Consider the following 26,385-nt stretch of genomic DNA (forward strand, 5'->3'; position numbering starts at 1 on the left):
CTCCCTCCTCCCTCCCTCCTTCTCTCTCTCTCTTTCTGATGTGAGGGTTCTGAATAAGTTTCCATGATGATGGAAGTCTGTCAGTTTAGAAGAAAGGGTGGAAAGCACAGAAGGGAGAAGGAATGGTGCAGAAAGCCAAGCTCCTGAGCAGATGGCGGGAGGCAGGGGGACTCTGCACCTGAGTGGTGGCATTGCCCTGAGACGGGAGGAGGGACACCTTGTTCATTTGTCAGCTAGGAAAGTGGGTAGGGTGGGCGTGGAAGCAGGTGAGATTATAGGTTTGAGATTTCATATTTAAGTAGCTAATTCGTATGGGAAAGAGAGAGGACAACTGCGGGAGTGGCTCCTCTACAAAGCTGGGAAAGGTAGGACTCCTTGCAGCAGCTGAAGTGCCTGGATTTCACTGACTATCAGACCCAAGGGGAGGAGAGAGAGTGCCCAAACTAAGGCACCACTCAGATCAAAGAATCTGGAACAGGTGTGTCATCTTCAGCAGCAAACCCAGAGACTCCATCTTCTCCCACCAGTCGCCTCACTCTCTCTCGCTCATCATCTGTCTGTAGTACCGCAAGGGAGGCCCCATCATTGCAGTGCAGGTGGAGAACGAATATGGTTCATTTTATAAGGATAAAGATTACATGCCCTATCTTCAACAGGTAAGAAACACTTAGTTTGTCTCCATATTTGCCTACCTTCGTCCTCAGTCTGTCTCTTTCACAGCACGTGTGTCTGAGTCCTGGCCTGGGTGACTCTGGGATGTGAGGTCAAGTTCAATTTCTTTGTGAATCTACAATATGGTCAGGGTGATCAAGATGTGCTCAGATATCTTTATTATGAATCAAACATGATATTAAAAGATTATTCCTTTCTGTTGCTGTCTCTGTGACCTAGAACTGTCATTGAAGGTGGGGGTTGGTGAATCTACATCCATAGAAAATAGATAATGCTTCATGAACTTGACAATGATGGCTATCACCCTGCAGCTTTCTGACCTGTAGCATTAGTATTCTTTCTTCTGCTGCCTTTGCTCCTGTATGGGGGGATGTCTTAAGCCAAGAGTAACTTCAGTCCTGCCTGGTGTTCTTTCTGGCAAGTCAGGCCCCTCCCTGTCCCTGACCTCCCATGTTCAGGAAGCTGATGAGCTCTGGTCTGAACTGGACCCCTTGCCTAGGTTGCTAAACAGGATGCAGGGGTTCCATTGTAACTCTGTCTGTGCAGAACCCAGTAGCTCTTTCCACACAGAGACCTCTGGATGGCCTGGAGAGCAGTGAGGAGGAGTGGCCAGCTGGGCAAAGAAGAGAGAGCAGGTGATGAGAGAGGGAGGAGGGCAGGGCTGGACTCCGCGGATGTCCTGGCTCCTGCTCTGTAGCTGGGGCTTCTGGAGCTGGACAGGGTCTGTGAGAAGTTCCCCTCCCTAACTCAGGAGCGTCATCACATCAGATCCTCTCAAATCAATCTCATTCAGCTAGCATTACTTTTCCTTGATTTTTAAAATTTACTGCTTGGCTTCTCTCCTAGGCCTGGATATATAGGACACACAGACGGGGTCCTCTCACCCTCTGGCCGTCTGTCTGCTCCCTATGCCCTCAGTAAATATGAATTTCAAGTTAGATTCCCTGCTTCCCCAAAGCCATGGCAGACTTCCGTGCTTCCTTTGAGTGTCCGGGTAGGACCTAAGTTTTGTGAAGTTTGCCTCTGATCTTTCTTAGGGCCCCGCAGCCTCAACCTCTCCCCTTCAGGCACAAAGGGTTTCCCAAGTCTTCTTTCTCTCTTTTTCTCAGATTTAGATCCTCCCTGGTTGCTTCCTCATAGACTTAGCCCTGTGCTTTTCCCCTTGAGGCAATGACCATGGGTGTCAAAGCCCGTACTCCGCTGCTGTTGTGGCCGTCCCCAGGAAAAGCACCAGACTGGGGTGGAGACCACCATCCCCTGCAATTTACTGAGCTGCGCATGGTCAGACTCTCCATGCAAACCTTTCTCTCTAGCTCTCAGGCTGCCCATCAGAGCCCACTTGTGTTTATTTCCTAATTTCCTTATAGCTCCTTCTTCCCATGGCAGCAAGAGAAGTAGGTTCATTTTGTCCACTTTTATCAACAGGCCCTGCTGAAAAGAGGGATTGTGGAGCTTCTCTTGACCTCGGATAATGTGGATGATGTGCTAAAAGGCTACATAAAAGGAGGTACAAATTTAGAATTATTTTAAGGGAGAACTGAGGCTCTTAGACAGCCAGTTTGAGTCTTGGACGAGTCTCAGAAAAAGAACAAGAATATCTCTGATACCTCTCTTTCCCATGTACATTGAAACAGACCCCAGAGATTTGGTATTATAGTAGATAAGGACTCAGGGTCAAAGCAAAGAGTTGACTCACCAGCTCTATGTCTTTTCCTTGCTCTTGTGGTCTCTGTTTAAACAGAACCATAATTGAGCTCTTCTGGACTCAATGTACCTTTCCATCTTTCATAATTTTTCTGTGGCTAAGAATCTGCTTTGGTGCTGGGCATGGCTTAGAATCAAGGCCTTCTCCACCAGCATGGAGAACCACATGGAGAAGCAGAAGACAGGTCTTGTGTCAGGAAGGCGGCCTAGGACAAGTCCCAGTTCTGGGATCCTGCTCCCTGAGGCTCACTGTGAGCTCCAGGTAGGTCCTGAGAAGAGAATAGCAGAACAATTCAGAACAAAATCATAAGGTGATGATAGTGAAGGAAATGACCAAGGTGTGAGCAGCCACATGGGTCCAGACGACTATCTGTCAGGTGGTCCTGAGCTTAAGACTAGCTGCTTCAATATACTGCTCTCTCTCCTCATTTTTTATGGCTCTTCCTCACATTATTTCCATGGTATGGTAGAAAGTGTACTGAACTTGGGGCCAGGTAACCTGCATTCAATTCCTAGGTATAATCAAGTTGTGTGACCTTGGCCTGTTCCACTTCTCTGCACGAAATATGGTAATTTTAACTGCCCTTCTTGCCTCACCTTGTCTTTGCACATGTCCAGTGATGTGAGGACATATATGACAGCCCTTTGTACTTTGCAAAGTGGAATAGAAGTAGCACAAGGTGTGGGCTTCCATCCCTCCCCTGGTGGCACTTGTCACAGTGCCCCATGCAGCACCTCTCCCTTCTCTCTACAGTGCTGGCCACCATCAATATGAAAAAATTTCGGAAGGATGCTTTCCAACACCTTTATAAGGTGCAGGTAAGGATGTCTTGGAGATGAAGGTCTCCGCCCCTTTTGACATGCCCTCCCGCCTCTGCAGCTGGTGCTCAGTGAGAAAGGAGGCTTTGCAGGAAGACCACAGCTTTTCCCTGGGGCTCAGCTGGCTTCCAAAGCGATTTGGCAAGTTGATGCTTTTGGCTTGGGAAATGAGGAGGGAACCCCGCTTCTGTCACCTCTGTTAGGGGAGCACCTCATGGAGATGAGCAGTGGAAGTGTGAGGGGGTTTATATGAGGTAAATCAGAGGGCGATAACATTCTCTTTCCTCTACAAGGACAGAGCTCAGAAATGGGCTATGGGTATTGCTGACAGGGGACTCACGCCTGGCTTTGGTGGGGTCAGCCATTTTTAGCCAGTCTGTGCAAACTGTGGGAATGAATGACTATTGTACATGAATTCATTTAACAAATATGGATTAGGTAGCTCATAGTTTCCTCTCAGTGGGTGACCCCCTGTGTTAGTTACAAAGATGGACAAACCATAGTCCATGCCTTCAGGAATTATATCCTTTCTCCGCAAAACTTCTGGTTTGAACTCTGACAGACCAAATGTGGTTATAGTTTCCTCTTCTTAACACACTTTCCTGGGCTTTCTTCATGCCTCAGATAATATCCAAGACCTGTGCCACGGGCTGCAAGCCCTGGTGTGACTGACACAGTCTTCATTTCCAGCCTCAGCCCGCGCAGCTCTTGGCCCTCAGGCAGGAAGGCAGCCTTCAATGCTTGTAAAGCAGGGTACCCTCGCTTGCCAGAGCCCCCCAGCACCCCTCCAGTGCCCTCACCTCAGCCTCACACCCTCCTCCACAAGTTTTAATTAAGAGCGAGTTAATCTGATTTTCACTTCTCACTAATTTTGTGGTTTCTAACCTAGTGAGAAGCGCCTCTGCCAGGGGTGGATGCATGGCTGTTTCTAGTGTTTAATGTCTTTAATAAGTCTTTCTCAGTTTTTGGTTTCTTTTTTGCTTGTCACTTCTTCTTCTTTTTTTTTTTTTTTAAGATTTTATTCTTTCCTTTTACTCCCTAAAGCCCTTCCGGTACATAGTTGCATATTCTTCATTGTGGGTCCTTCTAGTTGTGGCACATGGGACGCTGCCTCAGCATGGTTTGATGAGCAGTGCCATGCCCACACCCAGGATTCGAACCAATGAAACACTGGGCCGCCTGCAGCGGAGCACACGAACTTAACCACTCGGCCACGGGGCCAGCCCCAATTCTTCCTTTTTTTTATGAGGAAGATTGGCGCCGAGCTAACTTCTGTTGCCAATCTTTCTCTTTTTGCTTGAGGAAGATTGTCACTGAGCTAACACCTGTGCCAATCTTCCTCTATTTTATGTGGGACACCACCACAGCATGGCTTGACCAGCAGTGCTAGGTCCACGCCCAGGATCCGAACCTGCGAAGCCCGGGCCATTGAAGTGGAGCACACAAACTTAACTGCTGCGCCACTGGGCTGGCCCCTCTTGTCACTTCTTGTTTTTAACAGCTTTATGGAAGTATAACTTATACACCATTAAATACAACCATTGTAAGCAGTTTATTTAATTTTTTTATTGCAGTAACATTGGATTATAACTTTATATAATTTTCAGATGTATATTGTTAATATATTTTGAATTCTGTGTAGATTACATCATGTTCACCAACCAAAGACTAATTACAATCCATCACCACACACATGTACCTGATTGTCCCTTTCACCCTCTCCCCTCCTCTCCCATCCCTCCTTCTCTTCTGGTAACCACCAATCCAATCTGTCTCTTTGTGTTTGTTTGTCACTGTTTTTATCTTCCAGTTATGAGTGAGATCATGCGGTATGTGACTTTCTCCCTCTGACTTATTTCACTTAGCATAATACCCTCAAGGTCCATCCATGTTGTCACAAGTGGCCAGATTTCATCATTTTTTATGGCTGAGTAGTATTCCATTGTGTATATATACCACATCTTCTTTATCCATTCGTCCCTTGATGAGCACCTAGGTTGCTTCCAAGTCTTGGATATTGTGTATAATGCTGCAGTGAACATAGGGGTGCATGTATCTTTATGCATTTGTGTTATCAAGTTCTTTGGATAAATACCCAGCAGAGGAATAGCTGGATCGTATGGTAGACCTATTCTTAATTTTCTGAGGATACTCCATACTGCTTTCCATAGTGGCTGGCAGTTTACACTCCCACAAGCAGCGTACGAGGGTTCCCTTCTCTCCACATCCTCTCCAACACTTGTTGTTTCCTGTCTTGTTAATTATAGCCATTCTGACTGGAGTGAGGTGATACCTCATTGTGGTTTTGATTTGCATTTCCCTGATAGCTAATGGTGTCGCACATCTTCATATGCCTGTTGGCCATCTGTATATCTTCTTTGGAGAAATGCCTGTTCAGATCTTTTGTCCATTTTTTAATTGAGTTCTTTGGTTTTTTTGTTGTTGAGACATATGAGTTCCTTGTATATTTTGGATATTAACCCCTTACCTGATATGTGGTTTGCAAATATCTTCTCCCAATTGTTAGGTTGTCTTTTCGTTTTGTTGATGCCTTCCTTTGCTGTGCAGAAGCTTTTTAGTTTGATGTACTCCCATTTGTTTATTTTGTCTTTTGTTTCTCTTGCTTGGTCTGACATGGTACTTGAAAATATGCTGCTAAGACCGATCTCAAAGAGCGTGCTGCCTATGTTTTCTTCTAGAAGTTTCATGGTTTCGGATCTTACATTCAAGTATTTAATCCATTTTGAGTTGGTTTTTGTGCATGGTGTGAGATAATGGTCTGCTTTCCTTCTTTTGCATGTGGCTGTCCAGTTTTCCCAACAACATTTATTGAAGAGACTCTCCTTTCTCCATCGTATGCTCTTGGCTCCCTTGTCGAATATTAGCTGTCAATAGATGTGTGGGTTTATTTCTGGGCTCTCGATTCTGTTCCATTGATCTGTGTGTTTGTTTTTGTGCCATTACCATGCTGTTTTGGTTACTATGGCTTTGTAGTATATTTTGAAATCAGGGAGTGTGATACCTCCAGCTTCATTCTTTTTCCTCAGGAATCCTTTGGCTATTCGGGGTCTTTTGTTGTTCCATATAATTTTCAGGATTCTTTGTTCTATTTCTGTGAAAAATATTTTTGGAACTTTGATTGGAATTGCATTGAATCTATAGATTGCTTTAGGAAGTATGGACATTTTAACTATGTTAATTCTTCCGATCCATGAGCATGGAATATCTTTCCATTTCTTTGTGTCTGCTTCACTTTCTTTCAACAATGTTTTCTAGTTTTTGGTGTACAGATCTTTCACCTCTTTGGTTAAGTTTATTCCTAGGTATTTTATTCTTTTTGTTGCAATTGTAAATGCGATTGTATTCTTAATTTCTCTTTCTGCTATTTGGTTGTTAGTGTATAGAAATGCAAATGATTTTTGTATGTTGCTTTTGTATCCTGTGACTTGACTGTATTCATTTATTATTTCTAAAAGTTTTTCAGTGGATTCTTTAGGGTTTTCTATATATAAAATCATGCCGTCTGCAAATAGTGACAGTTTCACTTCTTCTCTTCCAGTGTGGATCCCTTTTATTTCTTTTCTTGCCTGATTGCTCTGAGTGGGACTTCCAATGCTATGTTAAAGAAGAGTGGTGAAAGTGGGCATCCTTGTCTGGTTCCTATTCTTAGAGGAGAGCTTTCAGTTTTTCTCCATTGAGGATGATCTTTGCTGTGGGCTTGTCATCTATGGCCTTTATTATGTTGAGGTATTTTCCTTCTATACCCATTTTATTTAAAGTTTTTATCATAAATGGATGCTGTATCTTGTCAAATGCTTTCTCTGCACCTATTGAGATGATCATGTGATTTTTATTCTTCATTTTGTTAATGTGGTGTATCACATTGATTGATTTGTAGATGTTGAACCATCCCTGCATCCCTGGAATAAAACCCACTTGATCATGATGTATGATCTTTTTAATGTATTATTGTATTCTATTTGCTAGTATTTTTTTATATTATTATTTTTTTATTGAGTTATTGATAGGTTACAATCTTGTGAAATTTCAATTGTACATTAATGTTTGTCAGTCATGTTGTAGGTGCACCACTTCACCCTTTGTGCCCACCCCCCACCCCACCTTTCCCCTGGTATCCACTAAACTGTTCTTGGTCCATAGTTTTAAATTCCTCATATGAGTGGAGTCATACACAGATTATCTTTCTCTCGCTGGCTTATTTCACTTAACATAATTCTCTCAAGGTCCATCCATGTTATTGCAAATGGAATGATTTTGTTCTGTTTTGCAGCTGAGTAGTATTCCATTGTATATATGTACCACATCTTCATTATCCATTCGTCTGTTGATGGGCACTTAGGTTGCTTCCATGTCTTGGCTATTGTAAACAGTGCTGTATTTGCTAGTATTTTGTTGAGGATTTTTGCATCGATGTTCATCAGTGATATTGGCCTGTAATTTTCCCCTTTTGTGTCATCTTTGTCTGCTTTTGGTATCAGGATAATGTTGGCTTTGTAGAATGAGTCAGGAAGCCTCCCCTCCTCTTCAGTTTTTTGGAAGAGTTTGAGAAGGATAGGTAGTAAGTCTTCTTTGATTGTTTGGTAGAATTCACCAGGGAAGCCATTTGGTCCTGGACTTTTATTTTTTGATTACTGTTTTGATCTCCTTACTGGTGATTGCTCTATTCCAATTCTCTATTTCTTATTGATCAAGTTTTGGAACGTTGTATGATTCTAAGAATTTATCCATTTCTTCTGGGTTATCCAATTTTTTGGCGTATAGCTTTTCAGAGTATTCTCTTATAATCTTTTGTATTTCTGAGGTGTCTGTTGTAATTTCTCCTCTTTCATTTCTGATTTTTATTTATTTGAGCCTTCTCTCTTTTTTTCTTGGTGAGTCTAGTTAAGGTTTGTCAATTTTGTTTATCTTTTCAAAGAACCAGCTCATGGTTTCATTAATTCTTTCTATTGTTCTTCTAGTCTCTAATTCATTTATTTCTGCTCTGATTTTTATTGTTTCCTCCCTTCTGATGCTTTTTGGCTTTATTTGTTTTTCTTTTTCCAGTTCCTTTAGATGCATTATTAGATTGTTTATTTGAGATTTTTCGTGTTTGTTGAAGTAGGCCTGAATTGCTGTAAACTTCCCTCTTAGAACAGCTTTCGCTATATCCCACAGATTTTGGCATGTCATATTTTCATTTTCATTTGTCTCCAGGTATGTTTTAATTTCTCCTTTGATTTCTTCATTGACCCAATCGTTGTTCAGTAGCATTTTGTTTAATTTCCACATTTTTGTGGCTTTTCTGATTTTCTTCCTGTAGTTGATTTCTAGTTTCATACCTTTGTGGTCAGAAAAGATGCTTGGTATTATTTCAATCTTCTTAAATTTATTGAGATTTGTTTTGTGTCCTATTATATTATCAATCCTGGAGAATGTTCCTTGTGCATTTGAAAAGAATGTGTATTCTGTGCTTTTTGGATGGAATTTTCTATATATATCTACTAAGTCCATCTGGGCTAATGTATCCTTGAAGGCCAGTGTTTCCTTATTGATCTTCTGTTTGGATGGTCTATCCATTGGTGTAAGCAGAGTGTTAAAGTCCTCTACTATTATTGTGTTACTGTCTATTTCTCCTTTTATGTCTGTTAATAGTTGCTTATATATTTAGGTGCTCCTATCTTGGGTGCATAGATATTTACAAGTGTTATATCTTCTTGTTGGATTGTTTCTTTTATCATTATGTAGTGCCCTTCTTTGTCTCTTGTTACAGTTTTTGTTTTAAAGTCTGTGTTGACTGATATAAGTATGACTACCCCCACTTTCTTTTCTGTGCCATTTGCATGGAATCTCTTTTTTCCATCTTTTCACTTTCAGTTTGTGAGTGTCTTTAGGTCTGAAGTGTGTCTCTTGTATGCAGCATATGTATGGGTCTCGTTTTTTTATCCAATTGGCCACCCTATGGCATTTGATTGGAACATTTAGTCCATTGACATTTAAAGTAGCTATTGATAAAAATGTATTTATTGACACTTTGTTACTTTTTTTCCCGAGTGTTTTAGTAGTTCTTCTCTGTTCCTTTCTTCTTCTCTTGCTTTCTTCCCTTGTGGTTTGATGGCTTTCTTTAATAATTTGTTTGATTTGTTTCCTCTTACTTATTTGTTTACTTACTATAGATTTCTGGTTTGTGATTACCATGAGGTTCCTATATAATATTCTACATATATAGTAATGTATATTGAGTTGATAGTCTCTTTAGCTTGACCTCTTTCTAAAAGCTCTACTCGTTTACTCCCCTCCTCCCACATTTTATATTTTTGAAATTATATCTAATGTCTTGTTTGATGTGTGTGTCTATCCATTATCCTCATCATTGAAATAGGTAATTTTAGAACTTTTGTCTTTTAACCTACATATTATCTTCATAGCTTGTTAATCTGCTACCTTTACTGTATTTTTGCCTTTACCAGTGATTTTATTCCTTTTTTAAAAAAAATAATTTTCTTATCCCTATTTGTGGTCTTCTCTTTCCCACTTAAATAAGTCCCTTCATCATTGTAGAACTGGTTTCTTGGTGATAACTCCTTTAATTTTTGCTTGTCTGTGAAGTTCTTATCTCTGCTTCCATTTTTAATGCTAAGCTTGCTGGATACAGTGTTCTTGGCTGTAGGTTTTTTTCCTTTCAGCACTTTAAATATGTCATGCCAGTCTCTTCTAGCCTGTAGGGTCTCAGCTGAGAAGTCCGCTGATAGCCTTATGGGCTTTCCTTTGTATGTCACTTGTTGCGTTTCTCTTGCTTCTTTTAGGATTCTGTCTTTATCTTTAATTTTGGACATTTTAATTATAATGTGTCTCGATGTGGGCCTGTTGGTGTTCATCTTGTTTGGTGCTCTCTGTGCTTCCTGTACTTGGATGTCTGTTTCCTTCCTTTGGTTAGGAAAGTTTTCAGCTATTATTTCTTCCAGTAGATTCTCTGCCCCTTTGTCTCTCTCTTCTCCTTCTGGGACACTTATAACACGAATGTTAGTGCACTTGATATAGTCTCAGAGTTCCCTTAGACTGTTCTCATTCTGTCTAATTCTTTTTTCTTTTATCTGTTCAGCTTGGGTGATTTCCTCTAGTCTTTCGTCTATCTTTCTGATCCATTCTTCACTATCATCTACTCTGCTTTTGAGTCCCTCTAGTGAATTCTTAATTTCCAGTGTTGTATTCTTCATTTCTGATTGGTTCTTTTTTGTATTTTCCAATTCTTTCTTGATGTTCTCACTGTGTTCATCCAGTCTTCTCCCAATATCTGTGAGTATCCTTATGAGTTTTTATTTGAGCTCTTTGTCAGGTAGATTGCTTATTTCTGTTTCATTTAGCTCTTTTTCTGGGGTTTTGTCCCATTCCCTAGCTTGGAATGTATTCCCTTGCCTCCTCATTATGCCTCTTTCTGTGTGCTTATATCTATGTATTAGGTGAGTCAGTTATGTCTCCTGATCTTGGAGAAGTGGCCTTATGTGAGAGATGTCTTTTGAGGCCCAGAAGTGTGCTTCCCTTTCGTCACCAGTCCAAATGATCCAAAAGTGACCCCTGTGTGGGCCACTTGTATCCTTCTGCTGTGTCAGGGTTGCTCTTACTGCAGGTACCCATGGACTCTAGGGTTTCCCTCCCTGGGAGGCTGTTTGTAAATTGGGTTCAGGAAGCCCCAGTGCCATTGGCCACAAGGTCTAACAGCACACTCCAGTTGCAGTTTTCCTGTTAATTGGATAGGTACCCAGTGTGGCTGGTTGCTAGGCTCAGGGGCTTACGGTTGCTGTAGTCCTCAGGCCTACAAGGCTGTTGTCAGCTCTCTCAGGATTGCAGCTGAGTGGGGCTGGCCCTAGGCACAGGAGCACCTAATAGTTTCAGGCTTTGGAAGGTGGGGCTGATCCTCTTTGTGGCTGATTGTGAGCACAGGTCTTCTGCCAGTGATAAGCCCCACACCCCACAGGTCCACATACACTGTCAACAAAGCCCTCGTCCATGCACATGTCCTGACCCTCTGGAGCATACCCAGTCGCCCCACCATGGAGGCCTCCACATCTCCACCAGTAACCCCCATGGTTCACCTGGTCCTCACACAGGCCCTGCCATGCAGAAGTGGACAAACTCGCCTGCCTGTAGAGGATCAAGGCACCCAGTCTTTGCAGGCCGACAAGTAGCCTGAGGGCTTGCTGTTGGGAGGGGCCGGTCTCTAGGGCAGGCTGCCTGCCCTAGTCAAACTGGATTAAATCTGCACTATAGTGGGTGTAGCAGACTCGGGGCTATCAGGGCAGTGGAAAAACTTCAATGGCATCTGCCACCGTCTGTGTCAGCATTCCTGTACTAGGTCACAACAATGGCTACCACCAATGTCTCAGTCTCGTCTCTCATCGAGATGCGCCCAGAGCTTACCAGGTGAGTCTCTTTTCACCAAAGGACTGTGCACCTTTCCTTTTGGAGATTTTAGGTTACTCTTTGAGATGGGTGAATTTGTGCACAGGCCCTTTAAGAGCCAGGTTTTCTCAACTTTCATCCGATAGCTTTTCTGGGAGTATTCCCTGCTGCAGTTAGTAGCCAGTGAAGCCAAATAGCAGGACACTCATCTCAGTTGTGCTGAGTCTGAAGGATGCTTATAGCAGTATCAGCCCCTACTAAGGTCCACACTTCTCCAGGGAAGGCTGTGTACCTTAGAGTGGCTCCTTCCTGGCCAGCTGTGAAGCTCTGCCACCCTTGAAGGTGGCTTTTTTCTCTCCAGAAGGAATTTCCGCCTCTTCTGCCTCACTCAGGACTGTCCCTTGTTGTGGGGTTTCTTTTTATCCAGTTTTCCATTTTCTCTCCAGGGTAATTTTTCCAAGAATAGTTGTAATCTGGTTGTGTCCATGGGAAGAGGTGAGTTCAGAGTCTGCCTACGCCACCATCTTGACGAGATCTCTCACAAACAGTTTAATATATAGAATTTTACAACCATCACTACAATCTAAAAAGTTTCCTCATGATCATTTGCAGTTAATCCCCCACTGCCACCTCCAGGCAACCCCCTGGTCTGCTTTCGGTCTCTACTAATTTGCCTTTTCTGGACATTTCCTGTAAGTGGAATCATGCAGTATCTGGCTTCTCTTGTGCACTTGGTGTCTTTCAGGTTCATTCACCTTGGGGGTGATTCAGTCCTTCATTCCTCCCCATAGCTGGGTGGGTCGTGCTTTTGCTGTCAGATATTTAGAGTCATAGCCAAACCCAAAGTTGTGCAGCTTTTCTCATATGTCCTCTTCTGTGCCAATATGGTTAATACGGTTCTGAACGTTGACCCTGTCTTGCATTCCTGGGATGAATCCCATTTGACTGTCATGTATTATCATTATATTTACTACTGGATTCAATTTGTTCATATTTTGTTAAGAATTTTTGCTTCCATATTCATGAGGGATCCTGGCCTTTGCTTTTCTTTTCTTGGCATGTCTTTGTTTCATTTTGGAATTAGGATAATGCTAGCCTCACAGGATGAGTTTGGAAGTGTTCCTTCCTTTTCTATTTTCTGAAAGAGATTGTATAGAAATGTTAATATTTCTTTCTTAGTGTTTGGTAAAATTCACCAGTGAAACCATCTGTACTTTAAGTTTTCTTTTTTAGAAGGCTTTTAACTAGAAATTTAATTTCTCTGATAGAGCATAATTCAGGTTATTTTTTTTTGAGTGGACACAAGACAAACTTGTGTCTTTCAAGGATTTATTCTGTTCTATTTCATCTAAGTTTTTGATTCATGGACATAGAGTTGCTTGTAATATTCATTGATATCTTTTTAATGCCTCTGTTGTCAGTAGTGATGGCTCTCCTTTCATTTCTGATATTGGTAATTTTGTGTCTTCTCTCATCTTATCTTGGTCAGGATGACAAAAAGTTTATCAGTTTTATTGATCTTTTCAAAAAACCAGCTCTTGGCTTGTTTCCTTTCCTCTATTATTTTTCCATTTTTTATTTCATTGATTTCTGTTCTCACCTTTAGTGTTTTCTACCTACTGCTTCCTTTGGATTGAATTTGCTCTACTTTTTCCAGTTTTTTTTTCTGATGGAAGCTTATGTTACTGATTTGAGACTTTCTTCTTTTCTAATATGAGCATTTACCACTAAAAATTTCCCTGTATGCCCTGGTTTTGCTGCATCCCACCAATTTTGATATGCTGCATTTTCATTTTCAAAAAATGTTTCAAGAAATGTTCAAAATATTTTAAAATTTTCCTAGAGACTTCTTTATTCCATGTATCAGGTTGAAATGTGTTGTTTAATTTCTGAATCTTTGGGGATTTTCCAGATATCGTTCTGTTACTGATTTCTGGTTTAATACTGTTAAAATTCAAGAACATACTCTGTATGATTTCTGTCTTTTTACTTTTGTTAAGGTTTATTTTATGGCTCGTAATATGGTGATCCTTGGCAGATGTTCCATGTACACTTGAGAAGAATGTATATTTTACATTTGTTTATAAATTTCCATTAGGTCAAGTTGTGTGATGATATTGTTCCGGTAATCTCTCTCCTTGCTGATTTTCTGCCTACATATTCTGTCAATTATTAAGAGAAGAGTGTTGACATCTCTGAATATAATTTTGGATTTGTTTGTTTGTCCTCGAATCTATCAGTTTTTGTCTCATGTAGTTTGCAGTTCTGTTTTTAGGTGCATACACATTTAGAATTGTTATATTTCCCTGGAGAATTCACCTCTTTATCATTATGTGATGTTCACTTTCCTTGTTTTGAAGTTTGCTTTGGCTGATATAAGTAGAGCTATTCCAGCTTTCTTTTGGTTAGTGTTTGTGTGGTGTAGCTTTCTTTATCTTTTTGCTTTTTACCTGTGTTAAAGTCTTTGTATTTAAAGTGGATTTCTTGTAGACAGCATATAGTTACAGGTTGCTTTTTTAAAGATTCAATCTGACAATTTTTGTCTCAATGAATGTGGTTAGATAATTCACATTTAAAGTGATAATTGATATGGTTGGATTAAAATCTATCAACCAACTAGCACTGCTAATTCCAACTAGCATCCAACTAGCACTATTCCAACTAGTAATCTAATTAGCATTGCTAATTCTTTTCTATTTGTGCCATTTTTTTCTGTTTCCTTTTTCTTCTTTTTTGCCCTTTTCTTGGGTTAATTGAGCATTTTTTCTTGATTCCATTTTATCTCCTCTATGGACTAATTACTTTGACCACATTTTAAAATTGTAGCTGTTCCCCAAGGATTTAAAATATACATTTTAAAATAATCTGAAACTATCTTTAAATACTAAACTGCTTCACATGTAATGTTAAGATCTTACAACAGTATATTCCTAATTCCTCACTTTAAAGATGTCATTCCATTGTCTTTTTGCTTCTGTGGTTTCTGATGAAAAGTGTCTATTAATTCTTATCTGTGGCTTTTGTAGGTGATTTGTCTTTTTTTTCTCTGACTGCCTTTAGAGTTTTCTCTTTGTCTTTGGTTTTCAGAAGTGTGAGTTAATGTACTTAGGTGTGGTTTGTTTCTTAGAATTCATCCTGCTTGATGTTCTCTGAGATTCTTGAATCTGTGGTTTGGTGTCTGTCATTAATTTTAGAAAATTCTCAGCCATTACTTATTCAGTTATTTTCTCTGTTCTCTCTCTTCTTCTGCAGGTCCAGTTACCTGTACACTAGGTCATTTGACATTACCTCACACCTCTTGAGTGCCATTTTTCCCCTACTCTTTTTTTTTTTATTTTTCAGGTGTTTCGTTAATTTCTATTGAATTTTTGTTAGTATACTGATTCATTCCTCTCCTCTGTTGAGTCTACTGATGAACCCACTGAAGGAATTCTTCATTTCTATTACTGTGTTTTGATTTCTAGTATTTCCATTTGATTCTTTCTTGTAGTTTCCATCTTTCAGCTAAAATTGCCCATCTGATTTTGTGTACTGCCCACCTTTTCTATTATAGCCTTTAACGTATTAATTACAGTTATTTTAAATTATCTTCTAATTATAACATATATGTCCTATCTGAGTCTGTTTCTGATGATTGTGTTATCTCTTCACAGTGTTTTTTTTTTTTTCTTGCCTTTTTGCATGGCTCATAGTGTTTTCTTGGAAGCTGAACCTCTTGTGTGGGACATGGATGCTATCTTGGAGATAAGCATGCTTTTCCTCCTGCCTGGATTTTATCGTGGAGTTTTGTGTTAATCTAGTTAGGAGTTGGGCTGAATTTGAGGTTTGTCATTGCTGTGGTTATCCTCCATGCATCACAGCCTTCAGATTCCTCTAGTGGCATCTTGTGTCTAGGGTAAGGGCTCATTTGGCAGAAGTATTTTCTCTGTGTTTGCACTCCTCTGGGCTTTGGGTCTTCCCTTTGCATTGGACCTCAGAGAAAACCTGTCTCTTCCAGTCTCCCAGCTATACTACAAGGTATTTTTACTCTATTCTGGTTAGCCTGATGTTGAGACAGGAAACTCATTCCCTGAAGTTCTGATTAAGACAGTCTTAGGCAGGGACTGTGTCCCTAGGTCTGAGGGGTGTGGCCTTTTCAAGTTCTCCTGCTCCTCCTCTAGCTATAGTTCTGGGCCAAGCATGTGTTCCTATTTCTTTTCCAAAGGGGGTGTTTTTTCCCCTGCTCCCTTTTCCCAGATACAATAGGTTTCTACCAGTGCCCTAAGGTGACAGCTTTTGTTGCTCTTCTCTCTGCAGGTGAAGGCTTTGTTCCCTAGGGAAGATGGTTATGGGAGATCTGACAGTGCCTCATGCTCCCATTCCCCAGCCAGTACCAGGAAGGAAGTCAAAGTACCACAGAATGTGTGGTGTAAACAGCATTTATTTTCTTAGGTTTCTGGAGGCTAGAAGTCTGAGATTAATGTGTCAGCAGATTTGTTTCTTCTGAGGCTTCTCTCTGTGGCTTGTAGATGGCTGACTTCTCTCTGCTTTTCCACATGATCTTACTTCTGTGTGCCTGTATCCTAATCTCCTCTTATAAGGACACCAGTCAGATTCAATTCGGACCCAGCCTGATAACTTCGTTTAACCTTAGTTAACTGTTTAAGTACCCTCTTTCCAAATACAGTCGCATTCTGAGGTACTAGGTGTTAGGACTTAGACACATAAATTTCGGTGGATGCAATCCAACCCTTACAGAAACTTACTGAGGGTTCTCCCCGGTCTTGCCTCAGAACATCAGGTGGATTCGTGGAGGTAAAACTTGCGTGAAGGTATAAGACCCCCTACATCTGGGCCCCCAGGGGCTTCACACTTTCAGGCTAGTCTACACTCAGTCTTTACCAATTCTTTAAAATTATCTATTTCTATCTTACAGGCTCCAGCCCCAGGTAAGCAAATGATTAGGTCCTGTTTCTCTCAGGTATCAGGTTTACGATGAGTTTTGGTTTATTTGGTTGCTCTGTGACCTCAATTTTCTGAGAGGTTCACATAAATAATTTGTAGTTTTTCAAGCCTTGTCCTTGTTGTAAGTGTGGGATTTATGTTCCTTCTAGCTCTCTATATCTCTGATTATGAGCAGAAGTTTCTCTATTTTCTGCTGAATAAATATCATTGTTACAGTTTTTCTATGTTTTAATATAAGCACTTAAGAGTACAAATTTCTCATTAACCCATGAATTTTTATATTTGTTATACCATAATCAGAATAATTTGAATATTCAATAGGATTGCTTCTTTGACCTATTAGTAGATCCAGGAGTGAGTTTCTTAATTTCCAAACATATAGAGTTTTTCTTTTTCCTTAATTACAGTGCAATCAGAGAACATACTCTATACCATTTCAAACTTTTATAGTTCTTCTTTCATCATAAACTCATGACTTTTTAATATGTCTAATGCATTTTCATCAATTATAATCAATATATTGTTAAAGCTTAAATTGTTTTCTTGCTGGCTAGTTGGAAGCTCCTTCAAGCTGGATCCTATTTCCTTCTGATTTGACACCATCAGTCTTCCATAGTTCCCTTGGTTTTTGGCAGAGTAAGATGTCCAGATTCACCTTATACATTTCCAATCCTAGGCCTGAAATAGCTATTTCTATTAGGAGTCCTGCTGCTTCTATAGAGCACAATCTGTGAGGGCTACTGGATTGCCATGGCTTCTAGATATGTTCAGTGTGTAGGGCCAGGAAATAGGTACATTTTTAAAAGAGGGGGAAATTAAGAGTCTCCACTGATTTGTTAAATACAAATTTAGAATTGTAGGTTTATATTTAACTTCTTTGATTTATACTCATTTTTTCTCTCACTCTGGAGATCATAATTGCTAACAATATTAATAATTTTATTATTTAATCAATTCTACAATAATAGATTTGAAATAACAATACTGGTAATATTACTGAAAATAAGAAAACCCAATAATCTTTAAGATTTCTGTGGGTTTTCTTTTATCTTTAAGGTGTATCCCACAGGGAGTGTGCAGTCAAAATTCTATGTACTAAGGTTACATGGAATAATTTCTTTGTTTTATGTAGTTATTTTACCAGTTTGGTGTAGAATTTGGTTCATTTAAATTTATTTTCAATTTTTAGACATTGTCCTCCATTTTTAAATTTTATTTGTGTTTGTGTCCTATCAGTGGTCAAGTTTTGTAAGTGCCCTGTATCCTTGAAATGAGCGTGTTTTGCACAGCTGGGTGTGGTATTCTCAACAAGTTCTTCATATCAGCTTTGTTTATTGCATTGTTCTAATTTTCTACTTCCTACCATGATTGTGGATTTGCATATGTCTACTAATAGTCCTTAATATTTTTACCTGTACTTCAAAAGATTTATCAAAGTTTTTTAAATACATTTTGAAGCTCTGTAAATTTGGAATTCTTTTATATTCAAACAGAGGAAATGTTTATCATTAGGAAATGACCCTCTTTATCTGTATCCTTTTTTAAATCCTTTTTGGTTTCATTTGCCTATGCTAAACGTTCACTTTTTTAATGCTATCCCATATTATTTAAGCCCCCTTAAATTGCTTTTGGATCATGATGGGGGTGGATAGTTAACTAGACAGCTGTCCTTATTAGTGTGACCTGGTGGGACTACCACAAACTACTTGTCAGTGTCTAGAAACTAACAACTGAAAATGCATTGACCTTTTGCAATTGGAAACAATACCTTGTTGGCTGCCATTCAAAATGCAATTACAATTTCTGGCATACTGCAGTTGTCACTTTACCTTATTTATGTCTCTCTTTGTTCCAAAAGGATTTAAGTTCAGCTGAATAAGCAGGTATTATTCTAAACTATAGTGATCAAATGTCCTAGGTTGTTCTCTTCTAGCTTTCTGAGGAATCATTTGAGTGAAGCCTGAAAAATATATTAACAAGTTACTATAATCACAGAATTTTAGAGATGGAGGGACCTTAGAAGTTATCTAGGGAAAGGAAAAAGTCCAAGAGACACTGAACGACTGTTGTCCCACAGTTAAGAAAGGGCAGACCTGTTGTGTGAATCCAGACTGTCACACGTCTCCGTCCCTCCCTGCTTCCTGCACATATTTGAGAACACCACTATCTGGTGTTAGAGACGTGCAGATGGACCTTTCTGCCATTGTGTTCCGTGTACTTTAATAGTTAACCGAAACACTGGCCTGTTCCGTAAGCTGATGCTGTCAGAAGCCAAGAATGTATTGTATCTTTCTGTAACTCCAGTCTCTGTATATGAACAGGAGAATCACCAAACCTATTATCTTGTCTTGATAAACATTTTAAGTGAGAAATCTTTTCATTTCCCAAAACAATCCTTGTGAAATAGTGCACTTCCTCTGTGAAGCAGTTTAACCTGTGGAAATGTGTGAGGAAGCTGAGCAGAGGGCTCCAGAGTTCCAGGAGCAGCCATGGCACTACCGCATTTTTCACTGGTCAGTCACGGAACCTTCCCTTATTAGAACAATTATTTCTTCAATCTCATTTTCTGCTGCATACTTTTGCTTTCAGTTAGAAGATTGATGATTTCAGGAACATTTGTTAACTCAGTGCCCTGCTTGGTGGTGTTTACAAAGGCCCTTTGCTGCCTGGCCCTCCAATGTGTCAGAGATGTCGTGGGTATGAACCGAACTCTTCAGTGTGTTTTCCTCTGTGTTCTTTTCCACGTCTTTGGAAGCATCTCTAAAAAGGCAATGAGAAATGTGTGAAGATAAGAGAATAACCCACTTTCAGGACAAAACTGTTATTGTATTTGCTTAGGATTCACTCATTTAGGGGTGTTCAATAGCTTCTTCTCCCTAAAGGTTTATTTTTCTTTTTTTGTTATTGTTTTTTCTTTATGGTTTATTTTGTATTGATGTATAATTGACATATTATATTAGTTTCAGATGTACAACGTAATGATTCGATATTTGTATATGTTGCAAATGATCACCACTATAACTCTGGTTAACATCCATCACACACAGGAACATTTTCTTTCTTGTGATGAGAACTTTTAAGATCTACTCTCTTAGCAACTTTCAACTATTCAAAATAGTATTATTAACTATAGTCACCATGCTGTACATTCCATCCCCATGCCTTATTTATTTTATAACTGGAAGTTTGTACCTTTTGACTCTCTTAACTCATTATGCTCACCTCTCACCCCCACTTTGGCAACAACCAATCTGTTCCCTGTATCTATGGGCTTGGGTTTCTTTGTTGTTGTTGTTTGTTTATTTTCCAAGTATAGGTGAGATCATAAGGTATTTGTCTTTCTCTGTCTGACTTATTTCACTTAGCATAATGTCCTCAAGGTCCATCCATGTCATTGCAAATGGAAAGATTTCATTCTTTTTTATGGCTGAATAATATTCCTCTGTGTGTGTGTGTGTGTGTGTGTGTGTGTGTGTGTGTGTGTGTGTATCACATCTTCTTTATCCATTCATTCATTGATAGACACTTAGGTTGTTTTCATGTCTTGGTTATTGTAAATAATGCTGCAATGAATATGGGGGTGCATATATCTTTTCAAGTTTGTGTTTTCTTCAGATAAATATCCAAAAGTGGAATTGCTGGATCATACTATAGTTCTATTTTTAAACTTTCGAGAGGCTTCCATACTGTTTTCCATAGTGGCTGCACCATTACAAGCCCACCAACAGTGCACGGGGGTTCCCTTTTCTCCACATCCTTGCCAACACAGTATTTCTAGTCTTTTTGATAATAACCATTCTAACAGGTGTGAGGTAATATTAATTTTTGATTTGCACTTCCCTGATGATTAATGATGTTGAGCATCTTTTCATGTACTTATTAGCCATCTGTGTTCCTTTTTTGGAAAAAATGTGTTTTAAATTAAATTTTTTGTTGCTATTGAGTTGTATGAGTTCTTTATATATTTTGAATATTGGCCTATTATCAGATACATGATTTGCAAATATTTTCTCCCATTCGTTCAGTAGGATGCCTTTTCACTTTGTTGATGGTTTCTTATACTGTGCAGAAGCTTTTTAGTTTGATGTACTCCCACTTGTTTATTTTTGCTTTTGATGTCCAAAAAAATCATTGCCAAGATCAATGTCAAAGAGCTTACTGCCTATGTTTTCTTTTAGGAGCTTTATGTTTCAGGTCTTACATTCAAATTTTTGATCCATTTTGAGTTAATTGTTGTGTGTGGTGTAAGATAGGGTCTAGTTTCATTCTTTTGCATGTAACTGTCCATTTTTCCAAAACCATTTGTTGAAGAGACTGTCTTTCCCCGATTTTATATTCTTGCCTCCTTTGTTGTAAATTAATTGACAGTATATGTGTGGGTTTATTTCTGGGCTCTATATTCTGTTCCATTGATCTATGTGTCTGTTTTTATGCTAATATCATACTCTTTTGATTACTATAGCTTTGTAATATAGTTTGAGATCAGGAAGCATGATACCTCTAGCTTTGTTCTTCTTTCTCAAGATTGCTTTGGCTGGGGTCTTTTGTGGTTCCATAAAAATTTTAACATTTCTTTTTCTATTTCTGTGAAAAACGGCACTGAAATTTTAATGAGGATTGCATTAAATCTGTAGATTACTTTAGTAGTATGGACATTTTAACAATATTAATTCTTTCAGTCCATGAGCATGGAATATCCTTTCATTTATTTGTGTCTTCTTATTTTATCACTGTCCTATAGTTTTCAGCGTTCAAGTCTTTCACCTCATTGGTTAAATTTATTCTTAGGTATTTTATTCTTTTTGTTGAAATTGTAAATGGGATTGTTTTCTTAATTTCTCTTTCTGATAGTTTGTTATTTGTGTATAGAAATGCAACTGATTTTTGTGTATTGATTTTGTACACTGAAACTTTACTAAATTTGTTTAGTAGTTCTAACAGTGTTTTGGTGGAGTCTTTAGGGTTTTCTATATATAATATCATGACATCTGCAAATAGGGACAGTTTTACTTCGTCCTTTCCAATTTAGATGCTTTTTATTTCTTTTTCTTGCCTAATTGCTCTGGCTGGAATATTCAATACTATGTTGAATAAAATGGCAAGAGTGGGCATCCTTGTCTTGTTCCTGATCTTAGAGGAAAAGTTTTCAGCTTTTCACCCTGAGTCTGAGGTTAGTTGTCTTATATGGCTATCATACATGGCCTTTATTACGTTGAGGTACTATACTCAGTTTGTTGGGAGTTTTTATCATGAATGGATGTTGAATTTTGTCAAGTGCTTTTTCTACATCTATTGATATGATCATATGATTTTTTTCATTTTGTTAATGCAGTGTATCATGTTGTTTGATTTGCAGATGTTTGCATTCCAGGGATAAATCCCATTGGATTATGGTATATGATCCTTTCAATGTAATGTTGAACTCAGTTTACTAATATTTTGTTGAGGATTTTTGCGTCTATGTTCATCAGGGATATTGGCCTGTAATTTTCTTCTTTTGGAAAGTTATTTTCTAGTTTTGGTGTCAGGGTAATGCTGGCCTCAAAAAAAATGAGTTTGGAAGTATTCCCTCCTATTTTTTGGAAGAGTTTGAGAAGGATTGCTATTACTTCTTTAAATGTTTGGTAGAACTCACTAGTGAAGCCATCTGGTCCTGGACTTTTGTTTGTTCGGAGGTTTTTGATTCTCTATTTCTTCATGATTCAGTCTTGGTAGGTTGCATGTTTCTAGGAATTTATCCATTTCTTCGAGGTTGTCCAGTTTTTTGTTTGTTTTTTTTTGATATATGATTGTTCCTTTATAGTCCCTTATTTTCCTTGTATTCTCAGTTGTAATGTCTCTTCTTTCATTTCTGATTTTATTTATATGAGTCTTCTCTCTTTTTCTTGGTGAGTTTGGCTAAAGTTTCATCTATTTTCTTTATCTTTTCAAAAATCAGCTCTTAGTTTCATTGATTTTTCCTATTGACTTTTTAATGTATTTATTTCTGCTCTGTTTTTTGTTATTTCCTTTCTACTATTAACTTTGGGCTTAGTTGGTTCTTTTTTTAGTTTCTTAGGTGTAAAATTAGGTTGTTTATTTGAGATCTTTCTTGGTTCTTAATGTAGGCACTTATCACATGAACTTACCTCTTAGAATTGATTTTGCAGCAGCCCATAAGTTTTGACATGTTGTATTTGCATTTTCATTTGTCTCAAAATTTCTTTCTTTCTTTCTTTTTTTTTAAGATTGGCACTTGAGCTAACAACTGTTGCTGATCTTCTTTTTTTTTTTTTTTGCTTTTTCTCCCCAAATCCCCCCAGTACATAGTTGTATATTTTAGTTGTGGATACTTCTAGTTGTGGCATGTGGGATGCCACCTCAACATGGCCTGATGAGCAGTGCCATGTCAGTGACCAGGATCTGAACTGTTGAACCCTGGGCCACCAAAATGGAACATGCAAACTTAACCACTCGGCCATGGGGCTGGCCCCTCAAGATTTCTTGATTTCCCTTTGACCAATTGGTTATTCAGTAGCATGTTGTTTAATCTCCACATATTTGTGAATTTTCTAGTTTCCTTCTTGTAATTGATTTCTAGTTTCATACCATTGTAGTTGGAAAAGTTGCTTGATATGACTTCAATCTTCTTACATTTATTAAGACTTGTTTTGTGGCCTGACATACGATCTGTCCTGGAAAATGCTACATGTGTGCTTGAGAAGAATGTATATTCTGTTGCCTTTGGATGGAATATTCTGTATGTGTCTGTTAAATCCATCAAGTCTAATGTGTTGTTTAAGATCAATGTTTCCTTATTGATTTTCTCTCTGGATCATCTATCCATTGATGAAAGTGGGGTATTAAAGCTCCCTACTAATATTGTATTGTTGTCTATTTCTCCCTTTAGGTCTGTTAATATTTGCTTTATATATTTAGGTGCTCCTATGTTGGATGCATAAATATACACAAATGTTATATCCTCTTGTTGGATTGACCATTTTATCCTTATATAATGACTTTTTTTTGTCTCTTATTGCAGTATTTGTCTTAAAGTCTACTCTACCTGATATGAGTATAGCTGTCCAAGCTTTCTTTGGTTTCCATTTGCATGGAATATCTTTGTCCACCCCCCACTTTCAGTCTGTGTGTCCTTACATGTGAAGTGAGTCTTTTGTAGGCAGCATGTAGGTGAGTCTTGCTTTTTTTTAAAAGATTTTTTTTCCTTTTTCTCCCCGAAGCCCCCCAGTACATAGTTGTATATTCTTCATTGTGAGTCCTTCTAGTTGTGGCATGTGGGACACTGCCTCAGCGTGGCTTGATGAGCAGTGCCATGTCTGCGCCCAGGACTTGAACCAACAAAACACTGGGCTGCCTGCAGCAGAGCGCGCAAACTTAACCACTCGGCCACGGGGCCAGCCCCTGGGTCTTGTTTTTATATCTATTCAGCCACCCTATGTCTTTTGATTGGAGAATTTAGTCCATTTACATTTAAAGTAATTATTGATAGGTATGGGCTTATTGCCATTTTGTTAATTTTTTCTGGCCATCTTGTAATTCCCTTGTTCCTTTGTTTTCTCTTGCTCTCTTACTTTGTGATTTGATTATTTTCTGTAGTGGTGTGCTTAGATTCCTTTCTCTTTCTCTTTTGTGTATCTATGATAGAATTGTGCTTTGTGGTTACTGTTAGGCTTACATAAAACAACTTAAATTTAACAGATATCTATGTTTAATAGATAACAACCATCTATTTTAAGTTTATAACAACTGAAGTTTAAGCACATTCTAAAGCTCTACATTTTTACTATCCCACCCATATTTTATGTTTTTGATGTCACAGTTTACTTCTATTATGTGTAGTATTTATTTTTATCTTAAAATCAGTTTTGTCTGTTATTGATATTTCCACACTAGATTTCTTTGTTTAATATTTAAGTGGCATATCATTTTTTGTGTCATCATTTTAATTTTACCATAATTTTGTATACATGTCTCTTATAAACAGAAATTAGTTGAATATTTTTTATCTCAGTCTGACACAATCTTTTATTTGGAGCACTTAGTCATTTATATTTAATGTAATTATTGATATATATTGAATTTAAATCTATCATCTTATTGTTTGCCTTCTTTTTGTATTTTCCTTTAGAATCTGGGCTTCTTCTTGTGGATTTGGTTATTTTAAAAAATCACTTTCTGTGTTTGATCATACCACTATGGGAACTGTAAACTCTATTTTTATCTTTTAAAGACTGTCCTTGAAATTTTGATGTAAGTGCTTAACCTACCACAATCTAAAGTTAAGCAATATCTTTGCACTCTACCTGGAGTATTTAAGTATCATGGAACACTGACTCCATTTACCCCTAAAGACACACATTCTATTTCACTCTTGCATTTGACTTCTATTTTTGGAAAACTCTAAAAAATGTTATTATATTTATTTTATGTAATCAGTATTTGTTCAGTTTTAGCCCAATATTTACCATTTTTTGTTCTTTATTTCTTATATCCCAGAGAGTCTATTTAGGATGATTTTTCTTCTGCTTGAAGTGTATCCTTTAGAAATTCCTTTAGTGATATCTAGTTATAGCAAACTGTTTTTTTTTTTTTTTTTCACCTCAGTCTTTCACTGTCTCTGGAATTCTAATTTGGTGGTGGTTTTCTTTCAGCATGAAGTCTGCTAACTTCATTGTTGCTTTTGAGAATTCTACTCTCAGGCTAACTCCCTTGCAAGTAATGTTTTTTGCTTTTGTCTGCTATTAAGAATTATTTTCATTTTGGTTTTTGCAGTTGGAGTATAATCTGTCTATGTGTGAATATCTTTTATTTATTATTCTTGCGATCTGTTTGGCTTCTTGAATGTGTGTATTCTCAGCTAGTATCTCTTCAAATATTGCTCCTGCCCTGTTGTCTCATTCCTTTCCTTCTAGGATTCCAAGTAAATTTATGTTAGACCTCATGTGTGCTCAATATCTGTAATTAGTTTGTGTATTTTTTCTCTACTTTCTTCTGATCTATATTCACATGCATTAATTCTCTTCTCAGCTATAGCTAAGATGATATTGTATTTTATCCAACATCTTTTCTTGTCCTTGGTGAGAAGGTTGATCCAAATAACATAAATCATCATTATTGGAAATTGTAAGTTTTTTATTATATCTTTTAGTATTTTTTTAAAAAATTTGTTTTAAAAATTTTCTCTTCAGGGGCATAAGTTATGTGTAGTGCAAAATTATTTTGTCTGTCTTCCACATCTCCCTCATCCATTTCTCTCTAATCTTTTCTACTCTATGTTTATTTCCACTTAATTTTGTTCACCTTTCACTACCTTTCTTTTCATATCCTTTACAGTGTTTATTTTCCTTTTATCTGCTTCCAGTTTTGACTTAATATTTTCTATTGTATCTACTTTTAAAAAAATAAATCTGCCAGGTTATATTTTAGCTCCTTATGTATTTTATCATATCAGTCTTCTTGAATAATTTTAGTTCTATTTTATGTTCTAAATTTATAGAGGTGATTGTTTCATTGAGATTTTTAACTTTAAAATATTTTTACCAAAATTTTGACCTGTTCTAGGGCAAGTTTTTGCTGTTTCTCCTTTGTAATTTCTTTTCCTGTTTTCCCCCCTTTTTGTTGTAAATTTTAAAAATAGATTCTGTTTTTCATTCCTTTTTTATTACTACTCATCTTTGACTTGAGTAGTAATTGGCTTCTCTTGTGGGCTCAAGTACTTAAGAGAACTGTGGGTGAGAAGAGTATTTGACTGCATCCAGGCTAACAATGTATCTTATGGCACATTGTATGCAGGGATGAATCCTTCCTTTTACCTACCTTCCTTTTCCCATTCCCTGCTCTCCCAGGGAG

General features: G+C 38.2%; 1 protein-coding gene across 18 annotated transcripts in view; it reads left to right on the forward strand.

The window, feature by feature from the left end:
* LOC103565182 (beta-galactosidase-1-like protein 3) overlaps positions 1-26,385 on the forward strand; it is a 74,793-nt gene that overhangs the window by 12,009 nt on the left and 36,399 nt on the right. For 13 of the 18 annotated variants that reach the window (XR_011541001.1, XR_011541000.1, XR_011541002.1 and 10 more), the window contains 3 exons: positions 564-656; positions 2,098-2,179; positions 3,131-3,195. Coding sequence is in view for 13 of the 18 variants with exons in the window: in XM_070623516.1 (XP_070479617.1) it covers positions 564-656; positions 2,098-2,179; positions 3,131-3,195 (240 nt within the window). In the remaining 5 variants the exon portion in view is untranslated. The remainder of the gene's footprint in view (positions 1-563; positions 657-2,097; positions 2,180-3,130; positions 3,196-26,385) is intronic. The other 5 variants (XM_070623526.1, XM_070623521.1, XM_070623522.1 and 2 more) reach the window with 1 other exon arrangement.

This window comes from Equus przewalskii, chromosome 6 (assembly GCF_037783145.1).
Source record: "Equus przewalskii isolate Varuska chromosome 6, EquPr2, whole genome shotgun sequence".
NCBI classification, from domain to species: domain Eukaryota; kingdom Metazoa; phylum Chordata; class Mammalia; order Perissodactyla; family Equidae; genus Equus; species Equus przewalskii.